General features: G+C 50.8%; 1 protein-coding gene and 1 pseudogene across 2 annotated transcripts in view; one reads left to right on the plus strand and one right to left on the minus strand.

The window, feature by feature from the left end:
• Positions 1–20465, minus strand: part of GPR107 (G protein-coupled receptor 107) — a 77313-nt gene that overhangs the window by 13976 nt on the left and 42872 nt on the right. The window contains exons 13-15 of one of the 2 annotated variants that reach the window (XM_059410540.1): positions 19479–19609; positions 16844–16887; positions 351–400 (exon numbers count right to left, since the gene is read on the minus strand). In XM_059410540.1, the coding sequence (XP_059266523.1) occupies positions 351–400; positions 16844–16887; positions 19479–19609 (225 nt within the window). Of the gene's footprint in view, positions 1–350; positions 401–11447; positions 14759–16843; positions 16888–19478; positions 19610–20465 lie in introns of those variants that run through there. The other variant, XM_059410542.1, reaches the window with a different exon arrangement.
• Positions 2862–7440, plus strand: LOC132024908 (large ribosomal subunit protein uL18-like; annotated as a pseudogene).

Here is a 20465-nt window from a genome sequence, read left to right on the forward strand (position 1 = left end):
GAAGGGCACCCAGAGAAACAAGCCCCGAACCTTTAACGGGAATCACCTGGGGGAGGGGGAGGGACAAAGGGGTAGAAGATCAGGGTCCCTTTATTGTAAGAAAACATCAAGACTGTATTACTTTTCCGAGTATTTAAAGCCAAATTTAAACCTAACATTTAAGAAGGCGTGACTCAGCGGTTTAATTTCTCTGATCAAAAGACACAATTTGGTTTGATAAAACGAAATCTGCACGGCCCAGGTAGCACATCTCGTGCTTCTGCCAGTTCTTTGGAAGTTCATTTGTTCTACTCCTTGAACTGATCTTATTTACAGATTCAAGGTTTTTTTTTTTTTTTTTTTTTACTCACCAAGACGTAATAGTGTCTGAAAAGTTTCAGCTTTGCTAAGTTAATAGCAGCTAGGGAAAAGAAAGAACAGAACGACAGGCACATTAACGTCTTTTCTCATTTTTAAAAGCAAGTGACATTCAAGTGCCCTCTGTTAGGAGGCCAAGTCTAATGCAGATGAGTACTGCCCAGGGGCACATCTATATTTCTGGAAAAGCATCAGCTTGGAAGGATCACCACCACCCTCCCCCAAGCAGGAAGAATCCAGGAGTTATGGGAGCCAGTGCAGCTCCCCATTCTGGGCTCAGGAGCTTTCAACTTGCCATGCTGGGGGGTATACTGACGCCACAGAAATCGGCAGACACTAAAAATCAAGCCACCCCTGCCCCCAAAAGCCAATGGTAAACATTTCAGCTCTGTCCCAGCGGCTGACAGAGCTGCGCTCCCCACTAGGACCAATCTCAGGTGGGGCCCTGGGCATCCCACTAGCTGAGGGTCTAAATTCAATTAACCCACAAGTACATCTTGCAAATTTCGCTTGTAACAAGCCCTTTAAATACAACCCTGCTGGCTGTGTCCTACCTTTGGATCGCTCAAGGTCAGGGAGCCAGGACAGCTAACTTCCTGCCACCGCCTATGGCCATGAAATATTGATGACCACAGAGGGTAGCCTGGCTCCCTCCCCGATTAGCAAGCTTTTCATTCATCATAAACCTTCCTGCAGGAGGCAAATTAATTTGGCTTAATAGCATTCAATTACTGGTTCCGTTTAAGAACGGCGCCGGCGCCGTGGGTGGAGAAGGTTCCTCTTCCTTCCCCTTCCCCCGGCTCACGATTAGTGGGGGGGCAGTCAAACTTAGGGTTCCAAAAGAAATTCCTGGAATCCTAAATTAATCTTCAATGTGATGATCAGCTAAGAGTACGTGCAAGAACCTTCTGGGAGAAACTGAACGCCTCCATTGAGGAGAGGATGAGAAAATCTTCAGAGCAAATCTAACTCTCCAAGTTGAGCGGCTGTAACACCCAGGTGTGGAGCTGGGTTGGACACATGCACGCAACGTTAGAGGAAGCCCTATGAAGCTTTCTTAACTGGCAGTCTTGTTATTTTTAAATAACATTAGATCTCTCTGGTTCACATCCAGCTTGCCATTCATTCTGGCCCCGACCAGGCTCTGGGATGCAGCCGACCCAAGATGGGGCAGCTGTGGCCTTTGCCCCAAGCGGCTGCCGTCCCTCAGGGAAAGGGAGATGCTACACGCCCAGTGCAAGGGGCACAGGATACCCAGTGAGTGATGGGAGCGCGCAACGCAAGCAGGTGCTCCTGCCGGTTCGGGGGGAGGGGGGGGAGAGTGGGGGTAGGAGAATTTCCACTGAGGACCAAGGGTTAATTAAACCTGAGAATTCTGTGTCAAGCTAAGCTACCACGGATTAAATGCTTCACACATTTGCATGAACCAGTATCCTTTTGTGTGTCTTTCCGCGTGGGCATCTGCTGCTCCGGTGGTCAAGGAAATGCACCCCTCCCCCGGCCCTGAAGCGAAAGAGTTCTTGAACACGAACACTCAGTTCTCTTCTTTGTGAACAACCAAGGAAGAACATTAACACTCACACCGTTAGGTAATAAAAAAAATGCTTGAAAAGTCTCTTCTGAATTTCGTTTGCTGAAATCCTTGCCACATCCTGCCCTGGCTTCACCAAGCACCATCAGCCAGCCAGAGAGAAGTGTGATGGATGTTAAGGTCCCAGGCAGGCTGGGCTGCTCTGCCCGCCCAGAAAGGGGCTCCCGACCTAGACCAGGGGCCCAGGGGTGAGAGAGGGGATTCCCAGAGGAGCTGGTGCCTCAGAGAGGCCTGGGAGGGCTCGGGAGGGAGGAAGAGCAGATAGGCCAGTGGACGGCACTTGGGAAGAGCAGATACAAGGGCTCAGGGCTGAGAGGCCCCCGCGCGGGGAAGAGGAAGCTGGCAGCTGGACCGTGGAGAGACCAGGGCATGGGCTGGACCACAGGGAGAGCCGAAAATAGAGCCAATGCAGAAGACCACCAACCATCCTCCTTGGCAGAGCCGAGGGCACCAGAGAGCCTCTGAAGGGTCTGAAGCCGGGGGTGCCTTGATCACATCGACATTCGAGAACAATTTCTCCACAGAAAGGATGGAAAGAGCCCAGAACGAGAGCCCAACTGCAGTGAAAAGCCTGGAACTCGCGGAGGTCCGTCCGGACGGTGGTGAGGCCCTTCTCGATTAGTGAAGACCCCGCCTCGGAGGCTGGCGGGGGAGATGGACGGACTAGGTAAGTCTGGCGGTCCCCTCCCTCCCTGCCAGGGCCAAGAATTCGGGGCTGATGGGGGAGGGAGGCACGGGGGTGAGGGGTGAAGACCATGGGGGAGGGGAAGGGTGTGGAAGGCGCCACATCTCACATCTCCCTGGAGCCAGGGGCCACCATGTCGCACCCTCCAGGCTGCTGTAAGACATCCTGAACTGAGTCAGGCCACAGAGCGCCTCAAATATGAGCCTGTGCGCCCACACCCCTACGCCGATGCCGCACCACCGCAGGACGCGGTGGGACCTGGGGACCATCGGTGCTGCCTCTAGGACAGGCAGCCCCAGTAAGTGAAGCTCAGTGTCATCTGCAAAACCCAGCAGTCCCGACAGAGGTCACTTCCAGTCACACATGAGTCATACCGCTGGCTGAGCTCCGGGGGCCAGGCCCCCACCTGCGTGATCCAGTCCCAGCCAGGGCCGCGAAGGCGGGGAGGGAGCCCACGTACTGAGCTTGGAAACAAGCAGGCAGCAGCACAGGACCTGCACATTTGAACACCTTGGGTTCAAGTTCCAACTCTGCTGCTTCCCGGCTGTGTGACCTCAGAAAAGCCACTTAACCTCTCTGAGCCTCAGTTTCTTCATCTGTCCAACAAGGATAACAGCGCCTACCGTAAGGGTTGTTGGCAGAGGTGAGGAGACAGTGCGTGGAAAGCAAACGGCCCCCAGTAAGCACGCGGCCCATGTCTACTGCTTCCGCACGAGGGTTATATAGCATCGACCCAACACCAACTGGGCCGCAGACTCCTGCAGCGGCTGCCACACCCGCCGGGAACCCAGGCTCCAGTGAGCGCGACCGGACGGAGCGGGGACGCGGGGGCTGCCATCTGCACATGATGCGGTCAGCCTGGAGCAGCGGGGATCCAGCCCCGGAGGGGAGGCCTCACCAGCGTTACGCGAGGAGCAGCCAGCAAGGCAGCACGTCGCAGCGCGGGATCCCAGGCCTCCTCCTGCTTTTTTTTTCCAAAAGAGCTGTCCCTGGAGTGGCGGACGCTGCCCAGCTTGCTGCTCGCTGGCTCGAGGCAGGCCGGCCTCCCACGGGAACAGAGGCTCCTCGAGTCTGGGCTGGCTATTTCTGACCCCATCATCACAAACAGCAAATATGGTCAAAGAGTGAGTCTGGTGGGAGGAAAATGCCTCGAACGGGAGCCCAAAGCCCCACATTCCAGTCACTGCACTGTCATGGCTGCGTGTGCCTAGGCCTGGCCCGTCCCTCCCAGGCATGGGTCTGCTCGTGGTCAGGATGTTTTCATGGCACTGGTTTTTCCGGGGTGAGCACCAGAATCACCCTGAGAGCTTCTCCTAGAACACATGCCCGGCTGCCACTGTTACAGAACTGGACTTAGCCAGAAGGACTTTGAAGAAGCTCCCAGGGAACGAGGAAGGAGGGGGCGGGGGGCAGGGAGGTTGTGCACCTGCTCTAGGAGCTCCTGCGAGGCCCACCTCCTGCTATGGGCTCCTCCACTCTCCCCGCAGGAAATGGCCAGGACTCTGGATTTTGGCAACTATTTTTTTTTTTTTAAAGATTTTATTTATTTATTTGACAGAGAGAAATCACAAGTAGATGGAGAGGCAGGCAGAGAGAGAGAGAGGAGGAAGCAGGCCCCCCGCCGAGCAGAGAGGCCAATGCGGGACTTGATCCCAGGACCCTGAGATCATGACCTGAGCCGAAGGCAGCGGCTTAACCCACTGAGCCACCCAGGCGCCCCATTGGCAACTATTTTTTACTGATGAGAACAGAACAAGTGCCCACAGAGGCAGGAAGTGCCCAGCTGTTTCAAATAATTACCAAGGCGGGGGCGCCTGGGTGGCTCAGTCAGTTAAGCGTCTGCCTTCGGTTCAGGTCATGATCCCAGGGTCCTGGGATCAAGTCCCACATCGGGCTCCTGCTCGGCGGGGAGCCTGCTTCTCCCTCTGCCCATTCTGCCTGCCACTCCCTCTACTGTGCTCTCTGCCCCTCCCCCCAACTCCATAAACAAATAATTTAAATCTTTAAAAACACACAAACAATTACCAAGGCAGCCATCTCTGTGACCAGTAAGTATCAAGAGCAAAGGTACCCCAGCTAGAGGAGATGCTGTCCCTTCCCTAGACTTTTACCTTTCCTCTGTACCCCCAGGAGGAACGAGGGGGCTGGCAAGAAGACAGATGGCCCCTTCCTCCCCAGTGGACTCGCCTGGACGGTCCTGAACCACGACACTGGTTGTTAGCATCGGCGGAGTGAGGGACCGTGTGCCAGGCGCCTCTCATGCTTCATCTGGGGTAAAAACCACACATCAGCCCCCGTGAAGGAACAACCGCTGTGACCACTGCCTCACAGAGGAAGAACTAAGGCCTGGAGAAGTTTAGCAGAATAGCCAATGTCACACAGCTTTTAAGGAGAAAAGCAAGTACTCAACACCCAAGTCCACAGCTCTCTAAAGACCACGTTCTCAATGCCTACACTCTGCACTAAGAGAAAGGTAATTCACAGCTTTGTAATCCCCTGCCAGCCCATGGCTCAAAATGCCGGGCAGTGCCCAGGAGCTGCCAGCAATCCATCTTGAGGAGTTAATACTGGGTGATTTACGAGGCACACAGAAGCAAAGGCCCGTGACAGTCTCTTCAAGGGTGAAACATTTCCAAAACAATCCTTCTCTGGGTATAAAGAAAGCCCCGAAGCTTAAAACCATGCCCATCTACCCCAAATCCCTTTCTCCTGCTTCCTCCCTGCCATGCTTCAAAGGGAATTTTGAGTCAAACACAAAAATTACAGAAATAAGGATGCTAGCAAGGCCTGGCTGGCATCAGCATTGCTCTGACTCACTGTCAAGCTCAGCGGTTCTACAGTCTGCTTAAGCTCCAAGTTCAAGCTCCCCCTGCTGATGGCGGGGTTGGGGCGGTGGGGAGGTGGCACAGTAGCTGCCCCCACTTTTGTGGGCAAGCACGGGCCTGGAAGCCAGGCCACACGCTGACCTGAGACCACGCTGGCCTGAAACTATCCATTTTGGGGAGATACCAGCTCAGCAGGTGCCCTCTGGCCTCCACTAAGAGGAGATCCCACCAACCCATCTCATGAAGACCGTATGAGGAGCAAGCATGGGGCTGTGTAAGACAAGAACTCTGGGGGGCTCAGTGGGTTAAGCCCCTGCCTTCGGCTCAGGTTGTGGTCACAGGGTTCTGGGATCGAGCCCCGAGTCAGGCTCTCCACTCCGCAAGGAGCCTGCTTCTTCAGTTCTCTCTGCCCTTGATCTGCCTTTGTGATCTCTCTCTCTCTGTCAAATAAATAAGTAAAATTAAAAAAAAAAAAAAAAAGACAAGAACTCTGTAGAGAAGGAAACTCTGATTTTCAAATGGTTGAAGGTCCCGTGAAAAGTGGTTCAAAATAAATTTCCAGGGGTTCCTGGGTGGCTCAGTCAGTGAAACATCTGCCTTTGGCTCAGGCATGATCCTGGAGTCCTGGGATGGAGCCCGGCACTGGGCTCCCTGCTCGGTGGGGAATCTGCTTGTTCCTCTGCCCCTTCCCCTGCTCGTGAACTTGCATTTTCTCTAGCTTTCCCAATAAACAAATAAGACTCTGCCTTTGGCTCAGGTCATGATCTCACGATTGAGTCCTATATGGGGCTCTCTGCTCAGCGGGGAGCCTGCTTTCCCACCCCGCCCCTGCCTCTCTGCCTACTTGTGCTATCTGCCAAATAAATAAATAAAATCTTTAATAGACAAATAAAATCTTTTAAAATATATGTATTTTAAATATTTTTTAAATTTTAAATATTTAAATATTTTAAATATAAAAAATATATTTCCAATATACATTTAAAACAATTATCCAAAGTTAGAATTAATTTTAAAAGAATGGGGAGGGGAGGGACTTATGGAGAAAAATGAACCTCTGACTAGCTCAGAGTGATGGAGGGAGGGAAAAGCAATGAAATGGTCCAGGATCATGGAACATGACAGAGGTAAAGGGAAGGAGAAAACAGAGCAGAGTTTATGGGCCTGTTTGTTTGTTTGTTTTTAAGATTTTATTTAGTTGACAGAGAGAGATCATAAGTAGGCCGAGAGGCAGGCAGAGAGAGAGGGAGAAGCAGGCTCCCTGCTGAGCAGAGAGCCCGACGCAGGGGTTGATCCCAGGACCCTGAGATCATGACCGAGCTGAAGGCAGAGGCTTAACCCACTGAGCCCCCCAGGCACCCCCGGAGCAGGGTTTGTTAAGGTTGTCAAGAATAAGGCTTCCTTCAAGAGATACCAAGTGAAATTAAGAAGACAACGAGAGGGTAAAACTGATTATTATGCCAGGAAATGCTTGGTAAAAGATAAAAGTAAGTAAAAAACACCTCAATACAGGCGACGGTTCGTGTAACCGACAGAGGTGTCATGTGTCAGCTTGCTTATGCCTGCAGAGGATACGACGGTTTGGGCACAGCTTACGCTGATGAACTCCCAAAGTACGGTGGGAAGGTTGGCCTGACAAATTACGCCGCAGCGCACTGTGCCGGCCCGCTGCTGGCCCACAGGCTCCTCAACAGGTCTGGCATGGACAAGATCTAGGAAGGCCAAGTGGAAGTGACTGGAGATGAATACAACGGGGAAAGAAGCGTTGATGGTCTACCTGGTCCCGTCACCCGCTATCTGGATGCAGGGCTTGCCAGAACTACTGCCGGAAATTAAGTTTTGGGGCCCTCCAGGGAGCAATGGATGGAGGCCTGCCTATCCAAGAAGAAGTGGATCTGTCCCAAAATGGCTCTTGCCCAAGAGGAAGATCGGGTAGCTCGGAAGAAGGCAAGTTTCCTTCCAGCTCAGGAGTGGGCTGCTGAGAGCTAATAACCAAACCACAATTCTCTATGAAGATTATTTCAGATAAAGATAGTAATAACCTTATTCATCAAGTAGCAAAAAATAAAAAGGTAAAAAAATAATAAAACAATAATTGAGGAATGGTAAAAATTCACCAAATTGAACAGGTAAGGACTATGCACCTTATTGTAAGCAAAAGTTACTGTAAAGGAACAAGAAGGGGTGCCTGGGTGGCTCAGTGGGTTAAAGCCTCTACCTTCGGCTCAGGTCATGATCCCAGGGGTCCTGGGATCAAGCCCCACATCGGGCTCTTTGCTCAACAGGGAGCCTGCTTCCTCCTATCTCTCTGCCTGCCTCTCTGCCTACTTGTGATCTCTGTCTGTCAAATAAATAAATAAAATCTTAAAAAAAAAAAATAAAGGAAGAAGAAAAAGAAAGAAGTAAAAATGGCCCAAGAGACTGGCTGACAGCCACAGGGAAGACTGTAAGATCTCTGCCATCACATCTGGTGAGTTTCTGTTCTTGTCGCCCTTCTCCTCTCCTCCAAAGGCCCTTTGCAGGTGGGGGGTGGGGTCCTAAGGACCCAGGCCGACCTGACTCTGCTCCCGTCCCCGCCAGCCCGCGGCTCGCATGGCTCTGGAAGCCTCCCTAGTCTGACATCACGGCTGGGGCTGGGCTGAGCCAAGGAGCACGCCGCTCCCTGCCTGTCCATGGCACAGACTCGCAGTTGGCAATGAGCCGGGTGAGGAAGCAAGTCAGATGTCCCACTGCATCCTGACACAGGCTGGCCAACAGCAGACAACACCTTCTCCATAAGAGAACCACATCTCCCCAAATACTGTGGTAGGTAATCAACCGAGAAGCATTGGTTTCAACCGTGACTCAGGACTTGCAGAAACCAAATCCAAGCCAAGGCCCCTGGGCAGAACCCTGTCCCAGACCAGGAAGGGCACACCCACTCACATCGCAAACCAAGCCTGCTGGGTGGCCAGGGGCCCCCCAAGACAGCAAGGGGCCCAATGTTTTGAAGGCCTAATAAAAAAAAATGGCAATGTGTGCATGATGTGGCTGCTTCTCAGGCTGGGGATATACACAGTGGCCTCTCTGCTTTTGGTTATGGACTATATTAATTCAGGCTGTAACAATGGTTGATTATTTTGAAACGTGGAGCAGAAGCTATGATTTTATTAACGGCATTAAAGGAAGTTTGGGTGATCTGCTAGGGGAAAGTAATGAAAACAGGGTTTTGGTGATTAAAAGAAATGATAAATCACTGCAGTAAGTCAGTCTAATCGAATACTCTTTCTTTCACCTTACTTCTTCGTAACAGCCTATTTGGCTATAGTTTTACCCTTTGCGGGGTCATGGACTCCTTTGAGATTTGCGAAAAGCCATGAACCCTCTGCCCAGGTAAATGCACCCTCTGCCCTGGTAAATGCTACATGCACAAAATCTCACCCAGTTTCTAGCGCCTACACACCCCTTCCCCTAATGCACTCGTGGATGGAAAACGTGGGACCTAGAGAGCTGGCGACAACCGAACATGAGGCGGCCTTGAGTGTAGGACAGAATGCCATACGGCCCCCACCCCGATGGCAGGGGAACTTTTTTTTTTTTTAAAGATTTTATTTATTTGACAGATAGAGAATCACAAGTAGGCAGAGAAACAGAGAGAGAGAAGGGGAAGCAGGCTCCCTGCGGAGCAGAGAGCCCGATATTGGGCTCGATCCCAGGACCCTGAGATCACGACCTGAGCTGAAGGCAAAGGCTTAACCCACTGAGCCACCCAGACGCCCTGACAGGGGAGCCCTCTGAACTACTACTGCATCACACCGGCCGGAGAGAAAGCCTTCTTGGTCCGCCAGCACGCCACCTTTCTGGAGCAGAGGGATGTTTATGATGCTCTCATGGTAACAGCTTCAGACTTCAGGCTTGGGAGAGGATCATAAACATATGCTCCAGCTCCACACCCAGGGACAAAAGGAAGGATGAAAATTGTTTGAGTGACCAGATAAAGGGCATCTCATTTTTTCTGCCTCTTCTATCCTGTTATCCTGAAACCCTGCTCCAGAGTGGGCAATCCCAACGCTATCTTCAAGGGCAGGGCAGAAAACAGCACAGAACAACTCTGGAGGAACTCATCCCCGCCCAGGTGGCACCCAGTCCTAGGGCCCTCCCCTCGTGCTGGGGAAGGGAAATCACAGCAAAACGTGTGGCTGGGAGGCTCCTCCTTCTCTGCACCTCCTTCTGCACCCTAGGGCTTTTGACCTAGGGCTTCCTGGTCTGGCCTAGTAATAATAATCCTCGCTGCCTACGCATCAGTGGCCCCGGGCACCTTAGTTTCTCCTGGGAAAATGTAAACAAAGATTGGAGAAACCTGAGATTACAGCCAGGAACTGAGTCAAAGGAGTCAGGGAAGACAGTGCTTATAAACGTCAGCCCCGGTGCAAATGTAAAACCCGGAGCGCTCCTGGTCAACGGACGGCAAGTCATGTTAACGGCCATCTTGTTAGTGAAAGAAAAGCACAGGGTCCTATTAGAATAATTAGGTACAATATCAGAGCAGATAATGGTGCAAAAGCTATTGCCCTCAATAAAATGACAACACAGTCCTGGACACAAAAATGGAGTTCCATAAACGCTTACAAGCGGTACGTTGTTAGATCTATGCAAGCCTTACAGTTTTCAAAGCGCTTAGTAAGGGGTGAGCAGTCAGTGGTCAGTATCACTCTGTTATAGATATGAATCTCTTTAATGTCTAACAACAGCCAGTATTTGGCGAACTTTTTCTCTAGAAGCTCAGAGAGCACCCTTGTGGGCCTGATGATCTCCGCCCCAAGGACTCAACTTTGCCACTGAAGCGCAAAAACTCCCACAGACAGCGCACACACAATGGGCAAGATGCATTCCAGGAAAACATCATTTACAGGAATGGGGGGCGGGGGGGAGGGGTGGGCGCCCTCCGCCCGTTGAACGTCTGCCTTCAGGGGTCCTGGGATCGAGCCCCACGTCAGGGTCCCTGCTCAGAGGAGAGGCTACTTCTCCCTTTCCCTCTGCCACCCGCCCCCTTCTCCTACTTGTGCATGCGCTCTCTCTAACAAATAACTAAAATCTTTTAAGAAAACTATTTATAAAAACAGGCCAGGGTAATTTTCTTCTTTTCTCATCAATGGGTTTTTCATTAGGTCTGTTTACATGAATGCCCCCAAATAAAACATACTTTTTTGGCACGAGATACCCAGAACTAATGAACTCTAAATATTTAGTCACAAGAATCCGGCTAAATAAGTCTGAAATAAACTCTCTAGGCACGGGGGAAAAAAACAAAACAGGCAGGCTTTTCGGTCATGGCGGTCATGACCATGAGAGATTCAAGAAGCCTCATCCCTATCACATGGTTCTCAAACTTTTGGTCTCAGGATTCCTTTCCACTTTTTAAAAATTCCTGAGGACCTCAAAGAACTTTGTTTATGTGGGTAAAATCTACCAATATTTATCATATTAGAAAAATTAAACAAATTTCAAAAGTATTTAATAATCAATTTTTAAAAAAAGATTTTATTTATTTATTCGACAGACACAGATCACAAGTAGGCAGAGAGGCAGGCAGAGAGAGAGAGAGGAGGAAGCAGGTTCCCCGCTGAGCAGAGAGCCCGATGCAGGGCTCGATCCCAGGACCCTGGGATCACGACCGGAGCCGAAGGCAGAGGCTTTAACCCACTGAGCCACCCAGGCGCCCCTTAATAATCAATTTAAAAGTAACAAATCCATTACTAGTATAAACATTTTTTAATTAAAAATAACTCATTCAAGGGTGCCTGGGTGGCTCAGTGGATTGGGCCTCTGCCTTTGGCTTGGGTCATGATCTCAGGGTCCTGGGATCGAGTCCTGCATCCGGCTCTCTGCTCAGCAGGGAGCCTGCTCCCCCAATCCCGCCTGCCTCTCTGCCTACTGTGACCTCTCTCTGTCAAATAAATAAATAAAATCTTAAAAAAAAAAAACTCATTTAAAAAAAACTTGAGATGCTTGGTATTGTTTTGTTTTTGTAAATCTCTTTGATGTCTGGCTTAAGAAAATACAGCTGGATTCTCATATCTGCGTATGTAGTCAATGTGCCATGAAAGAGTCTTTTGGTTGCACTATGTGAAGAAAATACGGCCTTATACAGACAGGGGCCTGTATAAGTTCTCTTTTCAGAGAACTGTGAACAGTCTTCTTTGACATTAAAACTTGACAAGTGGTAGCTTTTTTTTTTTTTTTTTTTTTAAGATTTCATTTATTTGACAGAGAGAGGCACAGTGAGAGAGGGAACACAAGCAGGGGGAGTGGGACAGGGAGAAGCAGGCTTCTTCCCCCTGAGGAGAGAGCCCAATGCAGGGCTCAGTCCTGGGGTCCTGGGATCATAACCCAAGCTGAAGGCAAATGCTTAACGACGGAGCCACCCAGGTGCCCCGACAAGTGGTAGCTTCTTAAAGATTAGTGAGGTGCGGAATCTGAAACTTTATCAGTGAGCGCCCATGACCCGTCATTTGTTGTGAGTTCGAGCCCCGCGCTGGGTGTAGAGATTACTTACAAATAAAATCTTGAGGCGCCTGGGTGGCTTAGTCAGTTGAGCATCCGACTCTATTTCGGCTCAGGTAATGAACTTGGGGTCATGAGATGGAGGCCCTAGTAGGGCTCCCTGCTCAGTGGGGAGTCTGCTTGTCCCTGCCCTCTGCCCTGGCCCTCTCATGTGTACCTGCGCTCTCTCTCAAATAAATAAATACATCTTTTTAAAAGAAGAAAATCTTAAAGAAAAAATCCACTGGTCCATCTTGCACTTTGAATGGATCTTTTATTCATGCACGACTGTGTCAGATGCACTGGCTAGGTTCGACCAAGTCACAAAGGTCTCTGAAATATTGACATTTTTTATTATAAAATACTTTTTAAAGTCACATTTGTTAATATTACCCCTTCTCACATATGTCTGTTAAGAACAGGGAAGCTATCAAGCCTTCAGTGGTGGATATAAGTCTTCCTAAATTAACATTTGTGCTTTCAAGTGAAAATGAGATCGCCAGCAACAAATACTTCTCATTTCCCTGAATTGTTTACTTCATTCATTTTTAAGATGTCTGACAAAAGCTCATGTCTGAGTAGCCATACCAAAGTTTATTCTTTCAAACAAAAATGATTTCCCAAGAGAAAAGCAGCTGGTTCAGCTTGCAACTCCAACAACTGTACATGTGCATTCCCATAAGACAACTATTACACTCCGGTGCCTGACAGAAGTGCTTCACGTATACTTCCCATTTCATGACACTTGGAATGTTAAAAGACATATGTTTAAGGGTTGAGAGTTAATAACAGTAGTTTTTACTATTTCATCGACGTCACTCTTAAGTGAAAGGAGCCTCTTTCACCCCTGGCAAGCAGGGAGTAAGGGCCACTGATACGGTTCGGTGCTACTGCCTTGAATCATGCTCAGGCCGCCGCTGTCTGACCCACTACTGCTCCTGTACCATCAGAGCCAACGTCAACAGCAAAAAACGATGACCGTGGCCGGCGACGAAAACAGCGTCACCCTGAGGACCCTCGTGGGAACTACTACCCTGACAAGTACTTCCCAAGGCCGCAGCTACTTGCAGAACGTGGCAGCCACTCCCAGTGAGGCCAGGCCTCCACAAACCGTGCCACTAGAGCCTGTCACCGTTTGTTTAAATGCCTCTGAAGCTCACATAAAAGCCAGAGTCCTCAGAACACTTCCTCTGAGTCTTCCTCAGAAACACGACAGGGAAAAAAAGACAAGCAGCGCCAGGAACTGTTAACCCAATGTAGGACGTCTATCCCCCGGCCAGTCCTTGCAGGTAATGACGGTGGAGTTAAGGAGGAAACAGGTCCACCCTCAAGGGCAGTGACAGTCAATGTCGGCGGGCAAAACCCGGTGCAACCCGAGCTCGGGTGTCTGTGCAGTACTCGGGAAGCTTCCGTTCAGAGAACGCAGCGAGACAGTGACTTTCAATGACAGAGGAGCTCAGAGAAGCAACAGCGTGTGACAGAAGAGACAAAGACGCAGCTGAAGGACACTGGGCGGCTTCCCTCAGGTTCAGTCAAAAGGACTCCAGAGACGAAGAGGTAAACATCCAAACAAGCGCTCTGAAAGCCACCCTGTCACCCCAAATGCAGGGACAGCCACTGCAAACAGCACTTCCTCCACGGCAATCAGTGAGCCTGGACTGCACTTACAGGGAGAGTCTCAAGTCCAAGTCACTGTCAAGGTCATGCATTGAGTCAAGGGCACAAAGAGCCTAAGATCAGGAACCATCAGCTGTCAACCAGCAAAATGCTTGCGAATCTAGTGGCAGGCATCACTGCCCATGGCCTTCACTTTGCCAGCTGCCTCTGGGGCGGGCTAGATTGCAGAAGGGTGCGCTGAGGAGCACGGGCTGGGGGTATGAGGTCAAGCACACCGGGGAGCCTGCGGCGGGGTGCTTAGCAGTGTGCTGGCTCCAGCTCCTGCCTCACTTCTGTCCCCATCCGTTCTGCCATCACACCCCAGGGCGGCTTGCGCTGAGGGGCAGGCGATGCTATTCCTGAGAGTTCTCTGCAGGGGGGACGTGACCGCCCCACCTCTGGAAGCGTTACTGGCATAACCATTTTTCAAAGTCCTGAATGAAATACACATTTGCAGATCAGCTAATAAGCAGCCATGGCCTAAATCAATTCGGTGAAAGCATATTGATCAAGACACCCGCACCCTAACTACTGTGTCCTCCTTTTTCAATTTAATTTAATTAATTTATTTGACAGACTGAGACCCAGTGCGCAAGAGGGAACACAAGCAGGGGGAGTAGGGGAGGGAGGCTTCCCGTTGAGCAGGGAGCCCGATGCGGGGCTTGATCCCAGGAGCTTGGGATCATGACCTGAGCCGAAGGCAGACACACAACAACTGAGACACCCAGGCACCCCGACCCCCTTTCTTTTTTTTCTTTTTTTTTTTTTTTTTTTTTTTTTAAAGATTTTATTTATTAATTTGACAGAGAGAAATCACAAGTAGATGGAGAGGCAGCCAGAGAGAGAGAGGGAAGCAGGTTCTCCGCTGAGCAGAGAGCCCGATGCGGGACTCGATCCAAGGACTCTGAGATCATGACCTGAGCCGAAGGCAGCGGCTTAACCCACTGAGCCACCCAGGCGCCCCCCCGACCCCCTTTCAAAGGGTTTGTGATATTTGCTGATGTGAAATGGGGGGCTTTCTTAACAGTATGTCAACCAGCAAACGGTGAGCAAGAGCCCTGGTCTGCTCCTGTGACTTCCTGTTTTGACACTGCTCTCGCTGAAGAAGTCGCATGCTGTCACCTGGTGGAAAAAGCGAGAAACTGCCTTGTGTGCCCCAGACGACGACAACAGCATTCAGGTTTCTTTTCACTACAGATGCATGGGGACAATTCCGATCCCATCTTGGTTCAGCCGGCTAAGCATCAACCACTAGCCATCAGCCACTTGCGGAATGAATGGTCACAGAGACGATTCATTACCGTGGTCGTCCCCAAGCCCTGCAAAGCTGGCTGCAGAAAGCAGAGAGGCCGTCACAGGGATCAGGATGATGGAGAAGAGGGAAATGGAGCTGGTGAGGAAGGTCAGAGGATCCGCAAAGGGGAAGGGCGAGGCCAGAAGAAAACTAACCATAAAACTCACCAACTGGAGGACATGCTCTTGGAATTTTTAAGCATTTTCAGCCCAGCGGTAAGAGAAATGAATCCACAAACACCGAAGTGTATAAAGATGAGAAAGTAAAATGTCTCACCTCAAGATATTAAAACATTTTTTAAACTTTAAATTTTGAGTAATGTCTATATCCAACATGGGGCTCGAACCCACAACCCTGAGATCAAAAGCCACATGCTCCAATGACTGAGCCCGCGGACCAAGCCAGCTGGCTGCCCCTTATACGTTAAAACTAAGAGAACGACCTATTCATTGACAAATATAATAATAAAGGCTCCTTTTTATGTGACAAGCACAGAAAAAGAAGAAAGAAAACAAGAATATCTTCCAGACAGTTATTCTCAGAAGGTGAGTTTTTATTTTTTATTTTGGATTTTTCGGTTTGTGCTGCGGTGCTTTATTAGGATTCTAATTTGTGTTTTATCTTTTGTGATTTCCCCTTACCCTATTCCAAGAAGGCAGGAGAGCTCTCTAAGCTCTGAACCAGGCTAAAAGCAAATCCTTTACATGAAGTTCAAGCTGAAACTCACTGACAAGAATCTGTCCCAGAAGAAAAGAACCCAGTGCTTTTGAAGAAAAAGAGGGAAAAACAACAAAGAGCTATTTCCCAGGACAGGAAAGAAAACGGGCTGGCACATTCTGAGTGGGGCCTGCAGCCACTCGGGAGGGGTGGGCCTGGGGAGGCAGAAACCCCCGGTGCCAGGCCACCCAGAGCCAGAGCGCTACGAGGGCCGGATGGCAGGAGTCTCCAAAGCAAGGACTGTGGACGGAAACCACAAGAGTAGCAGACACCCCCAAGTGCGGTGCTCTACCCCGGGATCCTGCCAGACACTGGCGTGAAGCCTTGAACTCGAGTGTAGTTCAACTTACAGAAAATCATGCGGTATTAATTACATAGCAAGTGTGAAACAAGGCAGGTACCTATTACCTGATTTCCAATTTTTCTAAAATGAATCCTATTACTTTTATAATGATTAAAGAAAGGGTCAGCAACAAAACTTCATCAACAACAAATGAATTATGAGCCTTGAAGCACATTGCTGTCAGCACCCGGACGCACCGGCGGCTCCGAGCACTGAGAAAGCACTGCTTCTCAGTCCCTAGTGGTCCAAAGCCCCCTTTTATGCCATCGTGCACTATTCAAATCAGCTCAGAAATGCACAAAACATCTTCTCCGTGGCTTTTCTTAGGAGGGATGGTTAGAAAACCAAAGAGATACAGAAGGGTTATCAAGGCACCGGCATGTAAAGACCAGAGCGTTTAGAAGGTTCTCTCTGGCGTTGGTCTCATCTTAAATGAATCCCGACACATCTATTTTGAAAGCGTGTTAAATCAGCAGGAAGGGATGCTTTACACATAGCCATCCCCAATCCATTATGCCTCCTGTTCTCACAGTGAAGTGCTATCTGGTCCTTCCCAGACAAGACTTTCTCCTCCTGACTCAGTCTGGAGAAGGTGAAAATCACGCTCACTAGTGGAAACGGAATGAATCATCTGATCAAGCAGCAATCACCCCCCAGCCTCCCTCCACAGCGGACCTTGCGAAGTTTACTCCCTCCTGTCGAGCAAACGACCCTGGCTGCTCTCACCAAGTCCCTGGGGCTCCTCAGCCTGCCTCCCAGGAGACAGCAGCCCTTTGCCTCCACCTCCCGGCAGTACCCAGGCACGCGGCTTTGGGGAAGGACTAGCAGCACCAAAGAGCACAAGGGAACTTGCCTTTTCCATCTGTCGCTGATGCTTCTTGTAAATGCCTGATTGACCTAAAAATAAATGTTTGGAGAACAAAGGTTAGCTGGCAGATCTGCATTCTTCTGTTTCCAGCACTAGTAACTCAAGGCCTTGAATTCCCCAGTTTTCAACAGAAAGGGCTGGCCCAGATGGCTTGAGCACTCTCCCTAAACATCATCTCTGCTAAGGGACACCTTGCCTTGTCTGGGGCTCAAGCCTGCGAGTTAAGGATGCCCTCTAATGGCCAAAAAAGGTCTGGCAGGGGCCTGGGTGTGAGGACGACAAAGCAAAACACAGTAATTTCAAGCACCTTGAATCTCCCCCTCCACCTAAAATCTTTCATTCCCACAACTACACCATCCCTCAACATTGCTGTGGACAGCACCTGCTATCTGGAGAACGTGCCCCCCCACCCCCACCAAGGCTAGAGGCTGATTTCTAAAGTCTAGGTCTAGGAGCTCGGGAGCACTTGGTTTCCGGCAAACTCCCTACTTCACTGATTGGAGATGCAGAACTCTGCTGGACAAAGTGTCGGCCCCCAGGGAGTCTGTCTTCCTGCTGCGATGTGCTGGGTCGCTCATTAGAGCAGCAGCGCCGCATTCACACATTCGCCTACGACTGCGAGGGGCCGGAGTTCTAGGGAGAGCACAGAGGCTGTGAGGGAGAGACTGTCCCAAAATGACGGCAACAGCCGGGGCCGATCCAGCCCAGGGCGAGAGTGGGTCTTACATGGGGGCTGAAGTCCTCACAGGCCACTCACTCTCTACCTGACCATGACTACAAGCCTTTTCTCCTAAGAACAGCCGCCCCGCCCCCCCGCCACTGCCGCCGCTGGGTCATCTTCCCACCCAGGAGAAGTGGATGGCGCAGGGTAGGAGAGTCAGCTGGCACAAAGCTCGCACCAAAGCTCGCCCCAAACCCAAGCCGGCAGAGTCTGAGGGCTTCAAAAGAACCTTCGATACTATTCCTTCAGTCCCCTCTAGGACCTAGTTTTACATCTTACAGCAACTTCCAGAACCTTCACTTTCAAGAACTTTGCCGCACAGCACTTGCTCGTTGGTGCTGAAATGAACAAGGGCAGGAAATGGCCACTCGCAGCCCTGAGGCTCACCCGAATCTTCCCCAAATCCCCAAGTCCTTCTCTCTGACAGGAGTACTAGATGGGAGAGAAGGGATCAGACTCTGTTCGAGAACAGTCAGGCGCTCTCTCTGAAGACAGCGCTGGTCATCCTGTTCCAGGTGCCTGAGCTGTAGGACGCGGGGCGTCGGGAGCGCTCAGGAAGCCTCGCTCATGCTTTGTGGTCTCTGCCGGAAACCAGCTGCTGCACAGCTACGTGCGCCCGTGTGATGTGTGACAGAATAAGGGTCCAGAGTTAGTCTGATCGGCTGGAATAAGGATGACACTCCACTGGCACCACGTTCTAAATAATCAGAATAACTGGAAGAAGATAAATCCCAGGATCCGGGAAAATAAGAATTTACTTCATAAGGCCACTGCAGCATGGACCACATCATTTCTAATAGAAAGCAGGTAAATATATTTTTAAAAACTTTACTCTGGGGCGCCTGGGTGGCTCAGTGGGTTATGCCGCTGCCTTTGGCTCGGGTCATGATCTCAGGGTCCTGGGATGGAGTCCCGCATCGGGCTCTCTGCTCAGCAGGGAGTCTGCTTCCTCCTCTCTCTCTCTGCCTGCCTCTCTGCCTATTTGTGGTCTCTCTCTGTCAAATAAATAAATAAAATCTTTAAAAAAAAAAAAACTTTACTCTGGGGGCACCTGGGTGGTTCAGTTAGTTATGCGTCTGCCTTCGGCTCAGGTCATGATCCCACGGCCCTGGGTTCGAACCCCATATCCGGCTCCTTGCTCAGCCCGAAGCCTGCTTCCCCCTCTCCCTCTGCCTGCTGCTCCCCCTGCCTGTGCTCTCATTCTGTCAAATAAATAAAACCTAAAAAAATAAAAATAAAAATAAAAACTTTATTCGAAAAGAAGTAACTGCTCTCAAGCAGCCACGAACTAGTTCACTGTAGCACTGTTGCTAGAACCTTCTCCCTCTACTGCTTCCTACAGAACCAGTAATTCCCTTCACCTGGCATCAGATTTAACAAGGATGTTTTCTCTCATCAACCACGGACGGGGTGCTAATGCCTCTTTACAGAACTGGAGCACAGAGTGTGCACCTCTGGCCTGCCATTCTGGGGATAGCTATGTGGTGATGCGCTGGGCCTCTCGCTAGTTCAGGTTCATGCACTCCTGCACTCTGCGTCTAACCCAGCAAGAAAAGGCTGTTTATGGGATTTCAATTCCCTTCCCTCTAAATCATGCTGCTAGGTTATGCTGCTGTTGAGCTCTCCTTTCCAGACCCTTCTCTATTGTCTCATTTATGCTCAAAGCCAAGGCGCCAGATCCGCTCCGTTGGAACACACTGCGGAACTGAATGCAGACGCCAACCCCAGGCTCCTGCTGGAGACGGACCCACGTCCGCTGGGGAGCCAGGAAGCTGCATGTGTCCGGCAGATGCCCTGGGTGACTCGGACCAGACTGGGAAAGGCTGAGTCAGCAGCCTGGTCTTGTTCGGCACACAAGCCCCGAGGCGCACCGTGGCCCCCCTCCCTGCGGGGACTCACCACACCACTGGGAAGAGGATCGCTCCACAGCACAGCAGGTCTACCAGAAACAGAGAATCCTTCCACAAGCCATACTCCGTAGTCCCCTCCTCAGTGGACTCTATGATGATGTAGGCCACGTTCGCCAGAACCTACAGGACACGAGAAGTGGCTGAAGCCCTAAAGCAAGGGCAGATCCCCACAACAGCAGTCCCGGGGGAAGGTGGCCCCTTGGGCCTGCAGGTCCCCAACCACGGTCACAGCATTCTCTCCAGTGCCACGTGCTTTTCAGAGTATTGTGCTCTCCCCTCAGGGAGTGTCTCTGTGTCCTCCTCCTGACCTGTGACTGCCCTGAGCAACAGTTAGGTGGCAGTGAGGCCGTGTGATTTCCAAGGTCGGTCATACAAAGGACACCACCTCTGGACGGCCGGCTCACTGGGGACACATGCCTTTGGAGCCCTGAACCCTCTTGTAAAAGTCTGGCTACCCCGAGCCAGCCACGGTGGAGAGACCAGGCCGGGAAAGAGATTTGGCTGAGGAGCCTCAGCTTTTCCCGGCCCCGGGGACAGAGGTAAGCGAAGACTTCGAGGAAGCCCCAGCCACTGTCGGACCACAGGAGGCCCCCACGTTGGACTTGCCCAGCGCAGCCTTTCCACAACTTCTGACCCACATAGAATGAGACAATATGTGGTTATTGTTGCTCTCTGTCACTGCATTTGGGGTGATCTGTGACACAGCACAGATCACCAGGACACTCTGCTTTGCTTTTTGGGCTCCGAGGCCTGAGCAGAGCCGCTCAGGTGCTGAATGGCAGGCACCGCCCCCCCCAGTCAGCCACGATACCCAGATGCCTCAGGCCCTGCCCCTCGGAGCCAGCCCGAGCTGCCCGACGGTGTTCTCACAGTGCCAGAAACGTTCTTGGAAGTCTGGGCGCACATCTGTACATCAATCACTTCTCGCTCAGAAGCGTGCACTGGCTCCCCACGACCACGAAGGAGTTTCCGTTTC

The sequence above is a fragment of the Mustela nigripes genome, chromosome 9, assembly GCF_022355385.1.
Source record: "Mustela nigripes isolate SB6536 chromosome 9, MUSNIG.SB6536, whole genome shotgun sequence".
Lineage (NCBI taxonomy): Eukaryota > Metazoa > Chordata > Mammalia > Carnivora > Mustelidae > Mustela > Mustela nigripes.